The sequence below is a fragment of the Malaclemys terrapin genome, chromosome 8 (genome assembly GCF_027887155.1).
Source record: "Malaclemys terrapin pileata isolate rMalTer1 chromosome 8, rMalTer1.hap1, whole genome shotgun sequence".
Classification (NCBI taxonomy): domain Eukaryota; kingdom Metazoa; phylum Chordata; order Testudines; family Emydidae; genus Malaclemys; species Malaclemys terrapin.
The window spans coordinates 82,241,719-82,260,298 of NC_071512.1; the positions used below are offsets into that span (position 1 = coordinate 82,241,719).

The 18,580-nt window shown below is 40.0% G+C and overlaps 1 protein-coding gene across 1 annotated transcript in view; it reads left to right on the plus strand.

Moving 5' to 3' along the window:
• Window positions 1-1,845: 1,845 nt before the first annotated feature.
• Window positions 1,846-18,580, plus strand: part of TTLL7 (tubulin tyrosine ligase like 7) — a 74,102-nt gene continuing 57,367 nt past the window's right edge. Inside the window, exons 1-6 of the mRNA XM_054037927.1 lie at window positions 1,846-1,870; window positions 2,301-2,432; window positions 6,754-6,875; window positions 7,882-7,949; window positions 14,937-15,095; window positions 16,152-16,368. Coding sequence (XP_053893902.1) covers window positions 1,846-1,870; window positions 2,301-2,432; window positions 6,754-6,875; window positions 7,882-7,949; window positions 14,937-15,095; window positions 16,152-16,368 — 723 coding nt within the window. The remainder of the gene's footprint in view (window positions 1,871-2,300; window positions 2,433-6,753; window positions 6,876-7,881; window positions 7,950-14,936; window positions 15,096-16,151; window positions 16,369-18,580) is intronic.

Below are 18,580 nucleotides of genomic sequence, written 5' to 3' on the forward strand. Positions count from 1 at the left end.
TAGGGCAATGTTTGATCCTGATTCAGAGTTGGTTTTTTTAAGTTTTTGCCAGGCATTTTGATGTGTTTAGGCAGATTTTTAAAAACACTTTAACATGCGAGATTTCAAATGTTATATAAATACAGTATTCCCAGGCCAAAAATAAACTAAGAAGGAGGTAAGGAAGAAAGTACATATCAGTAATATAGGGTAAAACAAAATAGTACTTTATAAGGTTGTGATTATACCCAAAATAAGCATTAAAACCCAGGAAATTGAGTTATGGTTACCCTTAAGAAATGTAAACATTAAAGTAGGTAAATGCAGAATTCAGGCACTTAAACAACCTAAACCAGTGGTGGGCAACCTGCAGCCCATCAGGAATATCCACCGGTGGGCTGCCAGACAGTTTGTTTACATTTGTACGGTCTCCCGCAGCTCCCAGTGGCCACGGTTCGCTGTTCCCGGCCAATGGGAGCTACGGAAAGTGGCGGCCAGCAAATTTTCAACGGATTACAAGTTCTTACTGAATGTGTATTTCCAAAGAGTCAGTGCAGCTGACATGCTAAGGCAACTGCTAGAAAAATGTCGAGAACAAGGAAGACTTCTCTATATGACTGCCCTAGATCTTACAAAGGCTTTTGACCTGATCAGCAGAAAGGGCATTTTTCAGTTGCTAGGGAGAATTGACTCTCCCTGCCGCCCCATCCTTAGTTTGAGTCAATCCTCTCATAATGGCATGAAGGCTACAGTCCACTAGGATGATCAATCTGAATCCGCAGCAGCATCAGACAAGTTAAGATTAATGCATGTGATAAGGCAGGGCTTCTCCCCAGCTGCCAAATGACTCATTGCTATACCCATGCTCTCTTTGATGCAATTTTATTATTTATCTTAACAAACAAACACAACAGGTCCCCAGCTCACACTTCACATCTTGAGCTCTCCCTGTCAGCTCTCCCAGCGGACTCTGGCAGTCCTGGTTTCTGCCTCTCTGTGGCTCATTCTACCTGAGCGAGTTCTTTCTCACAGTATCCCTGTTCCCTTCCAGATTTGTTCTCACTGAAACTCCCTTTGACCCTTTGTAGCCCAGAAAAAGTCCCATCCCCTTAATTAATGCAATGGGTTACACCTGCTCTGGCACAGGTGTGCTGGACCTACTTCAGTCACAGGGGCCAGTCACCCTGTGACAGCATGTTAGTGTCTGTGGTCCCAGGTTATATGAAACTGATTTAATAAACGTTCAACAAATGGTCTCACTTTTTCCCCCTCATGGTGATGGGAGCGTGCATAATATTGTACTACATTATTTAAAACCATGAAATTTTCAGTATGATTGGAACTTACCAGGAATTCAGTGCACTTTGCTGAGGATAAAAGTTCCCAGAGTTATTGAATCTAATAACAAATCATGTAAACATCTTAGATAGACAAACTGTAATAAGTGAAACCTTATAAATCCTTTTCAAAGAACAGAGACAGCTAAAAAGTTTTTATTTGCCATAGATTAAACAGAAAACTACCTTTTGGGATTCTGCATTTTGATGAATAAATTGGCATATTTTTGCTAACTTGCTTACTTTTAGAGGCTTAATCATCAGTTTTGGGTACACACATTGCCAAAAACAAAAGGAAGAAACAGTTTTAAATGTGCTTCTATACAAGTTATGCTTTATCAGTTATTCCTTTATAATCAATCCTTTTTTAATGCAGATACCTGTCTCTTCCATAATTGAGAATCACCATAATCAGAGGTTGAAATGGTATGACACAAGCTTTGAATCATTTGACTTTGAAGGCCTTCATGGTTTTCTGAGAACTTGGAACAGAATTTGGACACCTGGTTCTGTGCAGCCCGATGTTATAATGCCATCCTTGCCTAATGAAGGAGGTAGGCAAATTGATTATAGAACTCTTGTATTTTTAATATGGCTCATTAATGATGGTGTTTCAGCATGCTTGTAACTGTTAATCAATCTGAATCAAAGTTTACTAATACGTAACTGACTAGTAATTCGCATTGCTTTTGTACTATGGTTCTTTTAGTTATGGGCATTATTTTATGTATTGTTATCATAAATTGAACAATATGAATTCCATTAGTTTGTATGCTAATATTGTTCTGTGACCAAGGGTGAATTTGTACTGAAAATTAATATTCTATTTTATATGTGGAAGATTCGATTCAAAATATCATTTAAATGTATCACTTTTGTGTAGTTCGTTTAGTAATAGATGAGTTGGGGTTTGTGAAGACAAGAGATGAAGATGAGACTGCTAATTTATGTATTGTTGATCGTTACACACATTATTTTTCAAAGATAACCAAGGAACCTCTTGTCTGACTTTGAGTTCAGAACTGCCTTACCAAAGCACAATTAAAAGAAAAGTCAGAAAGAAGAAAAAGAATGGAATCATCACTGCAAACGTTGCTGGCACAAAATATGAAATTGGTAGGAGGCTACAGATTCTTCTTATTTTTAATAGCTACTGGGGTTTGTGAAAAGGGTGAAATCACACTGAAGGGGTAAAATAAAAAGTAGAATCAGGAAGGAAAGAGAACTTTCACTGGTGTAAGGCCTGATCCAAAACCTATTGAAGTTAATGGAAAGACCCCAGTGACTTTAATGGAGTTTGGGTCAGGCCCATAGTGAATTAATGCCATTGGTTTTCTTTTTGAACATAGGAATCTTTCTGTGTTGTGTTATATTATATACCTGCTGGTCTTGCATGCTTTGTGCACCCATAAATCCTGTTTGTTACTCAGGATTAAGTCTGTTATTAAAATATCAACAACCAATTAATAAAGCTTTAGGAAAAAAATCTCAATTATGAGTTTAGCTAAATAATTTAGAACTTACACCTTGCTTTACTTAATTAAGATTTTAATGTCAAATTCTCTAATCATTACATATAAGTCTCTTTAAGAAACTGATTATGTTCATGCATTTCTTACACTTGAAGCCACTATTCCATTAATTTTATACATGGCCTTCATGATGTGTGTGTGTGTGTGGGGGGGGGGGGGAATACAAAACTAGATTAGTATCAGAGGGATAGCCGTGTTACTCTGGATCTGTAAAAAGCAACAAAGAGTCCTGTGGCACCTTATAGACTAACAGACGTATTGGAGCATGAGCTTTCGTGGGTGAATACCCACTTCATCAGATGCATATTTCTTAACTTTATTTTTAAATCTGAAGCTATTGGGGATGACATTTTAGCTTTTTGGAGATGGGGGTGACCACTACTGTTACTTGATGAAAACTGAACAATGACCATGTTAAAAATATATTCTCCTATTCATGTAGCAATCTTCATAGTAGGCTTTCTCCGACATCTCTCCAGAGACAAATGGGCCAGTCTCCAGATACAAAGCATTTCCTTGCCAATGGAGGTCTCCTTAGTGAATGGCTGAGGTAGGAAACCCCTGTCTCCTTATACCTCCATCAAGCTATATCAGCATTTCAGGGAGTGGTCTAGGAGAGTATAAAATTGTTTCTGGGCCTTATAGTAATATCTGTGAGGCCCGTTCTGCTTGTTACCCATGTGGACTGATGGTCCAGGATCTTCTACGGGCCCAGTGTTTGAATTGGAAGAAAAAGGATAGTAGTGGAATTCTTCTGAAATCTTTCTGCAAAATAAGCTCCATCCACAGATGATGGTGCAAATGATCAAAATATATGTACTCTGCTGGGCTCTGTGGGCTTATTTTCCCTTCATTTGGGGTTCAGATACATCCAAGGGTTCTTCTGCATTCCTTGGGCTTGATTTCCCCCCTTGGTAGGGCTTCGGTGCTCTGCTGAGCTCTGCTAGGCATATCTCCTTGCTTAGGAAAAGTAAGATGATGTATTGAGCCAGGATAGGAAAATGAACTGTGACTCAGACTGTAAAATCTTCATAGCATGATTCTCCCTCTCCTTTCTAGCATGCTTTGGTTAGCATTGAAACAGTTGACAAATTTACTTTAGATTCCCAGAGTTCACACTTAACAACCCACTGCAGCTGCACAGTTATGAGGGCTAGGTTCACAGTTAGAATGTAAGTGCCTAACTTTCACTTCAAGTGCCTAAGTCCAACATTTAGGCATAATTGGCATTCACAAAACCCAGGGCCGGCGCAACCCATTAGGCAACCTAGACGGTCGCCTAGGGCACTACAATTTTGGGGGTGGTGACCGCGGCGGTATTTCGGCAGCGGGACCTTCCGCCGCCTCTGTGGGGGGCAGCATTTTGGGGCGGGACCTTCCGCCACCTAGGGCGGCAGAAAAGCTGGCGGCGCTCCTGACAAAACCACCACTTAGCTGCTGCCTATCCCTGTAGGTGCTTAAAGTCTCTAGATACCCACTTTTTCACTAGTAAAATCTTCTAGGTGCCTAAATTTCAGCAATGACCATGTGCGCAGCTACCTAAGTCCTGACACCTCCCAGCAGCTCGGCACCTTACTTACTTGGAGACGTTTACTTATGCTTAAGCCCCAGCCTTTGAGGCCTGCTCTGAGCACCCCTAAACCTGTAAAAAAGATGCCAGTGGTGGTGCTCCCTTTATCTGTGAAACCCCTTTTTAGGTGCCTAACTCTCCCCAGGCATTGTACAGGGAGCCTGGGAGCCTAACTCAGGGTAGGTGGCAGGGTGCCTAAAAGTTAGGTGCTGCAACACTGACAGCCCCTCTGTCCCTTTTGTGAATCTGGCTCTTCATTTAAAATAATGCAACTTTGAGTCTAGAGTACAACATGGCAGCTTGCATATGCAGTGTCTCCACATTCCATCAGTTAGATTCTTGCCTTTTCCCTGGGAAAGGAGGCCTCTCAGCTGCTCAATTAATGGTAATAGGTCAATCCTGTTTCTTCACTCCCCTGCCAATTCCTCCTTACTCTCACCAGGTATGATGGAGCCAGTTTTCCCAGCTCCCTTCTCACTCCTTCACCTTCTAACACAAACAGAGACAGACTTGGATCCCATGGTTCCCTGAGTTCTGGCACACTGCCTTCAGCTCTTCTTCAGTCTGGGCAGGCAGACTGATAAAGTCTTTGGACAGAACAATCCTCCCCCACCAGATACAAGAATTTCAACAGCAAGTAGCCCCAGTAGCATATAACAGCATATCCTCTTCCATTCATAGGGACTGCTCTTCAGTGGGAAGGAGTTGAAGTGCAGCCACATTTAGATGACTGGTTGTTAGAAGCCAAAGGTCCAGATTGCAGTTCAATAAGTGTGTTTCTCTTCTTTTATCATTGGAATTTATCATAAATCTAGAATACTCTAAAACCAGCCTAGGATCTAGTCCTTCTTTTAATTGTGGTCTTCATTGTATAAGCAGACCCTAGTTCAGCAGGGTGGATGGGAGCTGGCCCATTCTGCATTCAAGACTATTTGCAGCAGTTGGGAAAACTCTAGTCATGGACTTGTTCACCATGAGCCAACAGGATGGTTCTCATGTTAAACAGCTAATCCAAAGAAAGAGGAGGACCAACAGGTATGGATGCATCCTCTATCTCTGGTCATGATTCTTGGAGACATTTACTATGAATCAATGGGAAGGGGAAAAATAGCAGTACTCTTCCAAACTCCGCCTACTGTACTGACCAAGCTCTACTTACATCCCATACCAGAATGAGTTGCCACTCACAGTAGTTTATGTTGATGTTCAAAATAGCTTCTGAGCACTGGTAGGCTTCCTGGCCTTGACTCCCCTCAGTGGGGCTTGTGTGTACTGTGCATATCTTCATACTATGACTGCTGTCACTCTTCTTTCTTGCATGTTTTTGATCAGCAATAAAATCATTTAAATTTCAGTACTTTAAATGTTCATCACTGGGATTCAGTGTTAACACCCAGTGAGGTCAGTAGGGGTATGGTATACCTCTCAGAGCTATTGCTAAGAGTCAGTTATGCCAATTGCTGAATGAATATGAGCAGGAAGCTCTTTAAAGCTCCCTACCTGTAAATCCAGTTTCTGTAAAATGTTGATATAGCAATACACAACCTTCTATAGAATTTTCTATAGATTGCCTTGTATGGTTTTAATTAGTTAAGGACTTTGGCTGTTGAAATGATTGAATGTTTCTAATATCAAGTGAGTTATATAGACTTTTGATGGCCATGCAAATACTCAGCTGGAGCTCTGGCCACTAGGCCAAGTTTTGTCACATAGGGAAAGCTTCAAATCCAGAAACCGGACAGTCCCCTTCTGGAGAGAAGATATCAGAGCAAGTCTATTATGCAGATTGCTGAATAAACAGTTTTTAAAGAAATCGTACTTACATTTGGAGAAATGTCTTCTCCTGCAACATTACTTATGTGTGGCACATCCTTAGACTTATTTTTTTACATCAGAACAATGCATCAATTTGTATTTGTAAGTATTAGACCCTTGACTTAAGGGGCATCCTTGTCTGCTGGCTTCAGTGGCACCTATAGTCATTGTTGCTGTAAAATTAACATATGTAATAACAAAGATAATCTAAAATCCATTTGAGTCTAAGTGGATTGTTACTAAACTATTTTTGGACAATTTAGAAGCTCTTTGCAGTTCCCACTGCAGATTGCACTTTGCTCCCAGCTACAGTACAAGCAGTAATGGCACTATAATTAGTTATGCAATAGACAGATGGAGACTGTCCAAATTATCATAAATTGAACAATATGAACTCCATTAGCTTGTATGCTAATATTGTTCTGTGGCCAAGGGTGAATTTGTACTGAAAATTAATATTCTATTTTACATTTGGAAGGTTCATTTCAAAATATCATTTAAATGTATCACTTTTGTGTAGTTCGTTTAGTAATAGATGAGCTGGGGTTTGTGAAGACAAGAGATGAAGATGAGACTGCTAATCTCATATGGAGTGATTCTGCTGTGCAACAAGACAAGATTGCTGAGCTCCGAAACTACCAGGTAACATGCAGCATGCTTAATGTTTCTGAATCAGTTTTTTAAAAAACATTCCATTCTGAAGTCATGAATTAATCACTTGGTATTCCTGGGTCAGTTGAACCCATCACAAGACTAGAAGGCAGAAACACCAGCTGCACCAAATATTTTGATACTAAGGATTTTTAATTTCTATCTTGTTTTCCCAGTATGAAGTTTCTGTATTACTTGGCCTTTAGTGTCAACATCTTTTGGTGTTCTAGGAGTGCTTCTGCTTGCCAATGGCCCGTTGTGAGTGATCAGAGATGGAGTGTTTTATTCAAAATACAGAAACATTTATAGGATAAATTGGATATGAGCTTGTATATTGTTAGATAATCAGAGCCCCTCTCCCTAGTATTTGTCTGTAAGTCATCTCCTTCCTTTTTAACATTAGTTTGTGACAACTGTATTTGTTTACATATAGCTCTCTGAGTAAAAGGATCTGATTCTCCTCTCACTTGCCCTGAAGTCAGTAGAGATACATAGGAGTAAATCTGGAGGGAAACGAGAATGCAGCCCATAACATTTCAAAGTTGGTCCGCCACTTGTTCCGGGAAAGCCCCTGGTGGGCCGGGCTGGTTTGTTTACCTGTCGCGTCTGCAGGTTCAGCCGTTCGCGGCTCCCGTTGGTCGCGGTTCGCCGCTCCCGGCCAATGGGGGCTGCGGGAAGCAGCGTGGGCCGAGGGATGTGCTGGCCACCACTTCCTGCCGCCCTCATTGGCCTGGGGCGGCAAACCACGATCAGCCAAACCTGCAGACATGGCAAGTAAACAAACTGTCCCAGCCCGCCAGGGGCTTTCCCTGAACAAGCGGCGGACTGGCTTTGAGAACCACTGAAGTACTCTCTAGGATATCGAATATAATTTAGAAAATCTTTACCAATTAATGTGTAATCTGATACTAATTTAATTGACTGTTTGAAATGTTTGTCTATAATATTTGTGATAGAAATGCATACAAATACCAACATTCAAATTTTTTTTTTCCAGAGAATCAACCATTTTCCAGGAATGGGAGAGATCTGTAGGAAGGATTTCTTAGCAAGAAACATGACCAAGTAATTTACTTCTTACTAATCTAGGAATGGTGTTTGGAATGCAGATTTAAATTCTGTCACTTTTCAAACATGTTTTTTTGATGTTGTACAATATTGAATTGTCTCTTATGAGAACTGTTCATTTCTACAGGGTACAATAACAGAGCCATGAAATCATTTCTGAGGATCTCAGTAGTGTGTTGGCTCCAATCCTGCATGCTGTAGCACATAGGTAGACTTCTGTGCCTGTCCTGTTTACTTCATTGTGGCTCCACAAATGCAGAGTAGTCTGTCCACACAAGGCAAGATTGGGGCCTTACGTGTATTATAGCACGTGCTTTAAGCACACTTGCGCATACGTGATTTAGCAACAGAAACAGGAGTAGTGGGGACAAAGTATTCAAATATATTGATGTATAATAACTTAATAATATATTATCTATTTAGAATAACAAGCAGTTCTCTGTATCATGTTATTTATTTATATATATATCAAATACATAAATGTAAAGTATCTTATTAAGAAACTAGTCCTTCCCTTCTGTGGACTATCTTCTAAAATGTCAGTTGGGTTTTTTTTTTCATTATTGAAAAACATACAAGGTACTGAATAGAGATTCAGTGTAAATTGGCACTGCTCCATTGAAATCAGTGAAGCTACAATGATTTATGCTGTCTGAGGATCTGGCCCAATGAGTATAACCTATAAGAAAATAATATTAAATGGTGATTAATCAGCCTGTTACTAAGATAAAGAAGAGCTTTCCAAATGTGTACAGAAAGGTTTGTGAATATATTGATATATGTACAGTAAATTAGTTCAAAATAATTTAAAAATACAGTGTACTATTAATCTTTAGACCTAAAATTTGACCTACACTATGTCTGTTTTCTTCATGGAAATTTACATGTGTGTTCCTGTTTTTACATGCGCACTCACACAGCATACTATTATTTATTTGCATTACCAAAGCAGCCCTAGTCATGGATCAGGACCCACTGGACTAGAGGCTATACCATCACAGAACAAAAAGATGGTCTCTGCTTTGAAGGGTTTACAATCTAAGTGTAAAACAAAAAGCAGACAGAATACAATGAAGCAGTATTGGTCAGCATGATGGGCAATGTTATGTTAGTCATACTACTTCATGTCTGAGATTTTAAAAAAATGTGCAGAGCAATAAAGTGCTCAAGTTATCATGTATATTAGCAGGTTCAGGCTGAGAACTTGTGTCTCAACCTGCTGAAGCCCAAGTGTGGGACATAGTCTCAAAATGATGTCTGTGACAATGCTACAAGAAACTGTAAATAACGTGGGCTCAATTTCTTAAACAGAAATATTTTGGGGTCAAATATATCTTTGGTGTAACTTCACTGAAATTAATCCCTGCTGTAATTCTATTTATCTAGCCTATTTTCCATGACCTCAGTATTGTGAGTCAACATTTAATCTTAATAATTTACAGTAATCAAAGTGCCATACCTCAAGACCATTTTGTGAAAGAGGCAAATCTGTATCTAAAGTTAAAGGGAGTTGTGAGATATGGCTGGGAATACTACAATATGTAGAGTGGGGGCTTTGGTTCCTGATTGCTATTCTTCTGTGTTAATATTTGTGACTATGTATATAATAGTACAGAATTCTTATTTCTGGTCTCTTGCTTTTCTGCTGCATACAGACTCTTCTATTCCCTTGTTTCCTTAATTGTAGGATGGAATGATGCACAACTGCTTTTGTTTATGATCTTACCTCTCAGATCTGCTTATCTTTTTTTCAAGAGTGCGCTGGAATGTTGCTCAGTTTTTTTTTTAAATTGTTTTCTTTGCTCTATTATGCAGTTCTTTCAATGATAGTCACGCTTGCAATACAATACAAATACTGCTCTTGTATTCTGTTGAGACAATGGGGCACCAGGGCAAGCAGAAATAGAGTACTGTATTTTGAAAATAGAAGCAGCAAATGTCCAGAACACAGTATTATCTCTAAATCCTTTCTTTAAAGGAAACAAGCAAGCAAGTAAATAAAGCGGAGGAGAAAAGCTTTAGAATAAAACTTTATCCTCACAATAACATAAAGGCTTGGAGCTTAGCCACAAATAGAAAAAACAACATATTAATCTGGTAGCACGTTTTGCTAAATATGTTGCTCATAAACACAGAGAAAAAATGGTAATTATATATTAAGGTTCAGAAGAACATAGTGTATTGTTTAGGGATTTAATCATATGAAGGACAAAACAGGTCGTGCAGGGGTGAAAGAAAATGTACAATCAAATGAAGTAAAAATCTTAAGCAAATCCGCATGTTCCATAGAATCTCTATGGATAGAAATTTCATGCTCTAATAAGAATATAACATTAGGGATCTATTATCGACCACCTGACCAGGACGGTGATCGTGATGATGAAATGCTAAGGGAAATTAGAGAGGCTATCAAAATTAAGAACTCAATAATAGTGGGGGATTTCAATTATCCCCATATTGACTGGGAACATTTCACTTCAGGATGAAATGCAGAGATAAAATTTCTCGATACTTTAAATGACTGCTTCATGGAGCAGCTGGTACGGGAACCCACACGGGGAGAGGCAACTCTAGATTTAGTCCTGAGTGGAGCGCAGGAGCTGGTCCAAGAGGTAACTATAGCAGGACCGCTTGGAAATAGTGACCATAATACAATAGCGTTCAACATCCCTGTGATGGGAAGACCATCTCAACAGCCCAACACTGTGGCATTTAATTTCAAAAGGGGGAACTATGCAAAAATGAGGGGGTTAGTTAAACAGAAGCTAAAAGGTACAGTGACTAAAGTGAAATCCCTGCAAGCTGCATGGGCGCTTTTTAAAGACACCATAATAGAGGCCCAACTTCAATGTATACCCCAAATTAAGAAACACAATAAAAGAACTAAAAGAGAGCCACTGTGGCTTAACAACCATGTAAAAGAAGCAGTGAGAGATAAAAAGACTTCCTTTAAAAAGTGGAAGTCAAATCCTAGTGAGACAAATAGAAAGGAGCATAAACGTTGCCAAATTAAGTGCAAGAATGTAATAAGAAAAGCCAAAGAGGAGTTTGAAGAACGGCTAGCCAAAAAATCCAAAGGTAATAACAAAATGTTTTTTAAGTACATCAGAAGCAGGAAGCCTGCTAAACAACCAGTGGGGCCCCTTGATGATCGAGATACAAAAGGAGCGCTTAAAGACGATAAAGTCATTGCGGAGAAACTAAATGGATTCTTTGCTTCAGTCTTCACGGCTGAGGATGTTAGGGAGACTCCCAAACCTGAGCTGGCTTTTGTAGGTGACAAATCTGAGGAACTGTCACGGATTGAAGTGTCACGAGAGGAGGTTTTGGAATTAATTGATAAACTTAACATTAACAAGTCACCGGGACCAGATGGCATTCACCCAAGAGTTCTGAAAGAACTCAAATGTGAAGTTGCGCAACTGTTAACTAAGGTTTGTAACCTGTCCTTTAAATCGGCTTCTGTACCCAATGACTGGAAGTTAGCTAATGTAACGCCAATATTTAAAAAGGGCTCTAGGGGTGATCCTGGCAATTACAGACCGGTAAGTCTAACGTCTGTACCGGGCAAATTAGTCGAAACAATAGTTAAGAATAAAATTGTCCGACACATAGAAAAACATAAACTGTTGAGCAATAGTCAACATGGTTTCTGTAAAGGGAAATCGTGTCTTACTAATCTATTAGAATTCTTTGAACGGGTCAACAAACATGTGGACAAGGGGGATCCAGTGGACATAGTGTACTTAGATTTCCAGAAAGCCTTTGACAGGGTCCCTCACCAAAGGCTCTTATGTAAATTAAGCTGCCATGGGATAAAAGGGAAGGTCCTTTCATGGATTGAGAACTGGTTAAAAGACAGGAAACAAAGGGTAGGAATAAATGGTAAATTCTCAGAATGGAGAGGGGTAACTAGTGGTGTTCCCCAAGGGTCAGTCCTCGGACCGATCCTATTCAACTTATTCATAAATGATCTGGAGAAAGGGGTAAACAGTGAGGTGGCAAAGTTTGCAGATGATACTAAACTGCTAAAGATAGTTAAGACCAAAGCAGACTGTGAAGAACTTCAAAAAGATCTCACAAAACTAAGTGATTGGGCAACAAAATGGCAAATGAAATTTAATGTGGATAAATGTAAAGGAATGCACACTGGAAAAAATAACCCCAACTATACATACAATATGATGGGGGCTAATTTAGCTACAACAAGTCAGGAAAAAGATCTTGGAGTCATCGTAGATAGTTCTCTGAAAATGTCCACGCAGTGTGCAGAGGCGGTCAAAAAAGCAAACAGGATGTTAGGAATCATTAAAAAGGGGATAGAGAATAAGACTGAGAATATCTTATTGCCCTTATATAAATCAATGGTACGCCCTCATCTCGAATAATGCGTACAGATGTGGACTCCTCATCTCAAAAAAGATATACAGGCACTAGAAAAGGTTCAGAAAAGGGCAACTAAAACGATTAAGGGTTTGGAACGGGTCCCATATGAGGAGAGATTAAAGAGGCTAGGACTCTTCAGCTTGGAAAAGAGGAGACTAAGGGGGGATATGATAGAGGTATATAAAATCATGAGTGATGTGGAAAAAGTGGATAAGGAAAAGTTATTTACTTGTTCCCATAATACAAGAACTAGGGGTCACCAAATGAAATTAATAGGCAGCAGGTTTAAAACAAATAAAAGGAAGTTCTTCTTCACGCAGCGGACAGTCAACTTGTGGAACTCCTTACCTGAGAAGGTTGTGAAGGCTAGGACTATAACAGAGTTTAAAAGAGAACTGGATAAATTCATGGTGGTTAAGTCCATTAATGGCTATTAGCCAGGACGGGTAAGGAATGGTGTCCCTAGCCTCTGTCTGTCAGAGGATGGAGATGGATGGCAGGAGAGAGATCACTTGATCATTGCCTGTTAGGTTCACTCTCTCTGGGGCACCTGGCATTGGCCACTGTCGGTAGACAGGATACTGGGCTAGATGGACCTTTGGTCTGACCCGGTACGGCCTTTCTTATGTTCTTATGAGTCTCTCAAACACCATTGTGAGTTATATGCAGTTGAGTGTACCCCATGCAATTCTCTGAAAAGGTTCCTATGTATAGTCTCTTGAAGGTTTCTATTCTAAGCTTAGTTACTGACTTTGGGCAAATCACTTAACCTCTTGCTTCAGTTTGCCCATCTGTAAAATCAGTATAATACCTCCCATGAGAAAAATACTGATAGTTAGCCCTCATAAAACCTAAATAATGGACCAAACTTGCATAGTATATGCGCTAGTGCTTTGACATGTTCAGATGAAATTTCCTATAGTAGTGTAAACTTTTTATTACAAATATTCTTTTATTAAATGCTGTAGGGGTTTTGTACTTATTGGCAGTGCACAATTAAAAGAAAAAAAGATGAAGATATTAAAGTTCTAGACTGTTGTGCGTAGCATCATATGCTGTATAAATATATTTGAAATTGGTTCTCTCTAACAATTGCATTTCATAGAATATCAGGGTTGGACGGGACGTCAGGAGGTCATCTAGGATCAAAGCAGGACCAATCCCCAGACAGATTTTTGCTAGATCCCTAAATGGCCCCCTAAAAGATTGAACTCACAACCCTGGGTTTAGCAGGCCCATGTGCAAACCACTGAGCTATCCCTCTCCCCACTTATATAGCTCTACGCAGTGGAGATGTGTGTAGAGATACATAGGAGTAAATCTGAAAGGAAAGGCGAATGTAGCAGGTTTCTGTAATGTTTGTTGTATACTTAGCCAATGGATTCAGTGACAGTGTGTCTATTGTACCAATATTTTTAGTATTTTGGCTCCAGTCCTAGTCTTGCAGATGTGCTTGGTAATTCTGTCATTTCTGTTACCAAGAAACAATTAGAAGTCTCTCATGGTCTCATATAGTTGGACTGAAATGATACTTTAAGTCCACTTACATCCAAGGCATCCTGACCTTATTGCTTACATTGGCAGAGTAAGAGTATAACTAAATCTGTAATCTGTTAGAGAATTCACTGCACAATGTTATATTTATATTTTAAAAAATCAATTTGGGTCATATACTGCTGCCAATTTACTTTTGAAACACCCAAATCTTCTTTGAGTGGCCTCTGCACATTCACACTTTTCAGATGTGTCAACTTGCAGTGTGAACTGGTGGAACCTTCTAGTTATGGCTTTCTTGCATTTTTTGTTTCCCCTTCATTTTCCTCCAGTGTCTCATGACTTCCTGGTATCATTTTCTATCCTCTTTTGGGTGTCATAATTTCCAGTTTGGAAAATGCTGCCATAAACTTCTTGTGGTCTGGGTCCTCTTTCTTCCCTGTCACCACCCACACTTCTTCCTCCATCCTGGAGACATGAATTTAGGTCTTTTGGTTCCTTCTGACCTTTATTTCACTAATATATATACCAGTAATATATGAACTTTCCCTCCTTCCCCTCTTTGCCACCCAAACACACACAATTGTCAATATGTATTCTTATGAGTATCTTCAGTATAAACATACCATGATAGCATCCCAGACTGGCACAAAAATGAAATTAAACCAATGCACTGGGGATAAAATATGGCCAAAATTTTGCTACCAAAATGTGATAATTAGGAGGATGTCTCTGCCAAGGGGAGAAGGATCTATGAACTGCTATATATCTTAATCACATTGTATGCTTTAATATAGGAAGGATAGCATATCACCAAGGATTTTTATTAATTGAGCCACATCTTTTGGAGAAATGAATCCATGCATGAGGATATGCAAAAATGCAATATAGCCCATTTTATAATTCTGGTTGTTTGCATATTAATGCATCATAGACAACTATTCTTAACTGTTTTGGACTTGTTTTCTTGATACTCTATTTTGTCAATAAACTTGCTTTTCAGGGTCCCCATTCAGAATACAATTTAGTCCTGTAGACTGAAGTGTAACAGGTTTTAACTTGAAGGTTGAAAAAGGTTTCTAACCTCAGTTTTCCTTTTTGCAGAATGATCAAGTCTCAGCCTCAGGAGTATAGTTTTATTCCTCGAACATGGATCTTCCCTGCAGAATATATGCAATTTCAGAACTATGTGAAGGAACTGAAGAAGAAGCGAAGACAGAAAACGTTTATAGTCAAACCAGCTAATGGTGCAATGGGGCATGGGTAGGTTGATTGAATAGATTATTCATGTTATCTAAACAAAGGTGAAATGTTTAAAAAAATATTTTCCAAATAATGGGCAGTTTTTGAGATTAAATCTTAACTTTTGTGCATCTTATCCCAAACTACTGTCATTACCTGGAAACTCTGGTAGCAAAAGGTTTAATATGTGAATAGTAGTGTCCGTATAAGAAGGCTCACATTTTGACAAAGGCCTACAGACCAATAACAGCTGAGATAGAAGGCTAAATGGAAATGGTAAAAGGGGAACTTTGTTTTCCGTGTTACAGAAAGCTTTTGCTGATAAGGGGCTCAAATAGGACTTGAGATCAGGATTCCTTTTGTGAAAATACATATAGGCAATATGCTCTTTTATCTATGGGATGGGATGTTACAGGAACAACCAGGTGAGATAAGTATATCAGGTTTAAGTCTCAACTCTGAATTTTCACAGCTTTGTTACCTTAACTCCAAACTTTAGTATTTTTAACATAGATTTTAGTGTCCTGGAGTTCATAATATCAGTTAGCTCAGCCACTTGGTTATGTGAAACATATTAAATGAAACGTGAAAAATCGGGATTGATTCTGCCACCTGTACTCCTATTACTCTGCAAGTAGCCCCATTGTAATCAGTTTGGCAGTGAAGTGGCACCGAATCCTGGATCTGGGGCAGAAGATGAGCTGAAGAAAGTATAGGAGCCAGTCTCTAGAGCTGCATGGCAAGAAATAATCTTAAAAGCCAGTGGCTGATCACTCTGCTTAGCATTTCTGAACAGCAGAGGGAAACCCATTATTCCAACTTGTCGGATGAATAGGAGCAGAAAGTTATTTTTAAATGGTGCATTGATTTTCTTCATCCCATTGTAGCACTGTCAAGTGCAGGAAGCAATAAAAGCACGTAAGTGAATGGCATATTTCTGTACTATGCAAATAAGATACACAAATATCCACATAGATAATGGAATTAAGATAGTTCTCTGGCTGGTCAGCTATGAAAATGTACTTCAAAGAGTTGTGTCAAATTTCAGTGTTTTAAATTAACCTTTGTTTTAAACAGAATCTCTCTGATAAGAAATGGAGAAAAACTACAAGCTCAGGATCACTTGATTGTTCAGGAATACCTTGACAAACCATTTCTTATGGAAGGTTACAAGTTTGATTTACGAGTGTATATTCTGGTAACATCCTGTGATCCATTAAAAATATTTTTATATCATGATGGACTTGTGAGAATGGGCACAGAGAAGTACCATCCTCCCAGTGACTCTAATTTGGTAAGTGGATGCTAGTCCCAATGTATCACTTGCAATAATAGCACTAAATATTTTCTAAGGGGATGATTGAATGAATGTCAGATGCATAGCAAGATTAGCATTTGGAGAAGGGAAAACAAATGTCCATATTAACCTATAATTTAGATTAGGTTTTCAAATCCAGAATTAGTTTTATATTTGCTAGGCAGGACCTTTCTGTTGTTAGCTTAAAGTTCAGAATGTAAATGAGAAGTTAAAATAAAAGACAGCCTTCAAGACATTTAACTCATTATTGGCTCTGCAGTGCTAGAACATGATGACATATCATTGCTTATATAATAATCTTCAAACTAATCTGCTTCTTCTGTTGTCTCCAAAAGACGTTTATTTCCAAAAAGAGAGAAAAAGGCAACAATTATTAACCTTCAAACCTAGACCAGGGAGAACTAAAGTGGATCCCATCAATGACTGTTATATTGAATTTATATTTATTCAATACTTTGTCTGGTGGTGAGAAAGGGGCATCTCTTGCCTTATCCTGCATCAGGGAAATCTGTGAGTTTTGATTTGAAAGGGCACAGAATCAATCCCTCCAGTGTGTCAGCCAGGGGTCTGGGAAGCTGTGCAGAAGAGGGATCAGAAAATGAGAGCTGGTTCGTGGGCTGATAACGGTTGCCATTGCAGTCAGGAGTCAGAATCACTGCAAGTGAGGGGTGGTTACTGTGGGTTTAGGGGAAGGAAGTATTATCAGGACCAATGGTCTACAGGGGAATGGTTCCTACAGTGGAAGAGAGGAGTGAACAGCAGAGCCCAATAGCAACAGCCACTTCACATGTACCTGCTTGTGGAAATATATATTTGGCTGCTTTACAGTGAGACAGTAGAAGACCACCTGCACACTTGGAGGAACGCACCAAATCATGAGAGACACATATTAATTCTACTACTCACTGTATTGTGTCTCCAAGTGAACAGTAGCAGTATTCGGGCCCACTCAGTGTGACACAGAACAGAATACGAGTGGCTACTGAGAAGCAAGTAATTTTGAGGCATCCCAGGTATAAGTGATTTCAGTTCTTGCACTACTCTGTTGCATAGGGAACCTGTTGTCATGCCAGCTTCCCTATTCCCAGGGCCGGCTCTAGGCACCAGCAAAGCAAGCAGTTGCTTGGGGCAGCAAATTTGCAGGGGCGCAAGAATCCAGCATGGGAGCTGAGAACCAACAGGGGGCCCTGGGAGCTGTAGTTCCTTGGTTAGCTCCCTGCCTATAGTCAGCCCTGGAGCAGGGAAAGAACTACATTTCTCAGTATTCCCTCGGCCGCAATTAACAGGAAAGGGAGGGGGAAGGAGTGTGTAACTGAAACTTCATGCTGCAGCTTGCTGTGAATGGTAGGGACAGAGCCAGCTCTAGGTTTTTTGCTGCCCCCCACCCCAGCCCTGTGTTGCCCCAGCCCTGGACTCTCCCCTGCCCACACCCCCTGCTGCCCCAACTCTGGCCCCCACCTGCACCCCCCTGCTGCACCAGCCCTGGGCTCTCCCCCCACCTGCATCTCCTGCCACCCCAGCCCTGGGCTCTTCTCCCCCCCCCCACCCGCATCCCCTGCCACCCCAGCTCTGGCCCCCACCTGCACCTCCTGCCACCCCAGCCCTGGGCTCTTCCACCCCCTCACCCCCCCACCTCCTGTCACCCCAGCCCTGGGCTCTCCCCCAAAGAAAGAATTGGGTGGACTAAATGAACAGTGCACCTCTCTATCTGAAGCCTAGCAAGGGAGATCCCACTAGAATTTAAAATGAAAAGTAAGGGAGGGGAGGCTCTACAAGACTGGGCAGCTTTAGATACAGTACCAGGCACGTAGGAGGATTTACACTTCTGAGCCATGGAAGCAGAAATTGACTTTTCTTTTCCAGATTTAGCTAATATTCAGAAAGGGAATCTAGCACCTGCCTTCCAGATTTGAACACCCTCAAAATTCAGGAGTGCTTAAGCTCAATTTGGGCAGTTGTTACTTCATTTCTCCCAAATCAAATATACTGATCCACTGTAACTTGCTGTAGAAAAAGTAGAATAAATTGAGCAAGAAATGCTTCCCAGGGGTTATTAGGACTGGAATTGCTATTTTCAACAGCCATTGCTTTTTTTTTTTTTTTTTTTAGTTTTAGTTTTATTTGTTTAAAAGGAAGACAGTAATATTGCACTGGCAAATTCCCCATTGAAACAAAGAATGGAACAAAA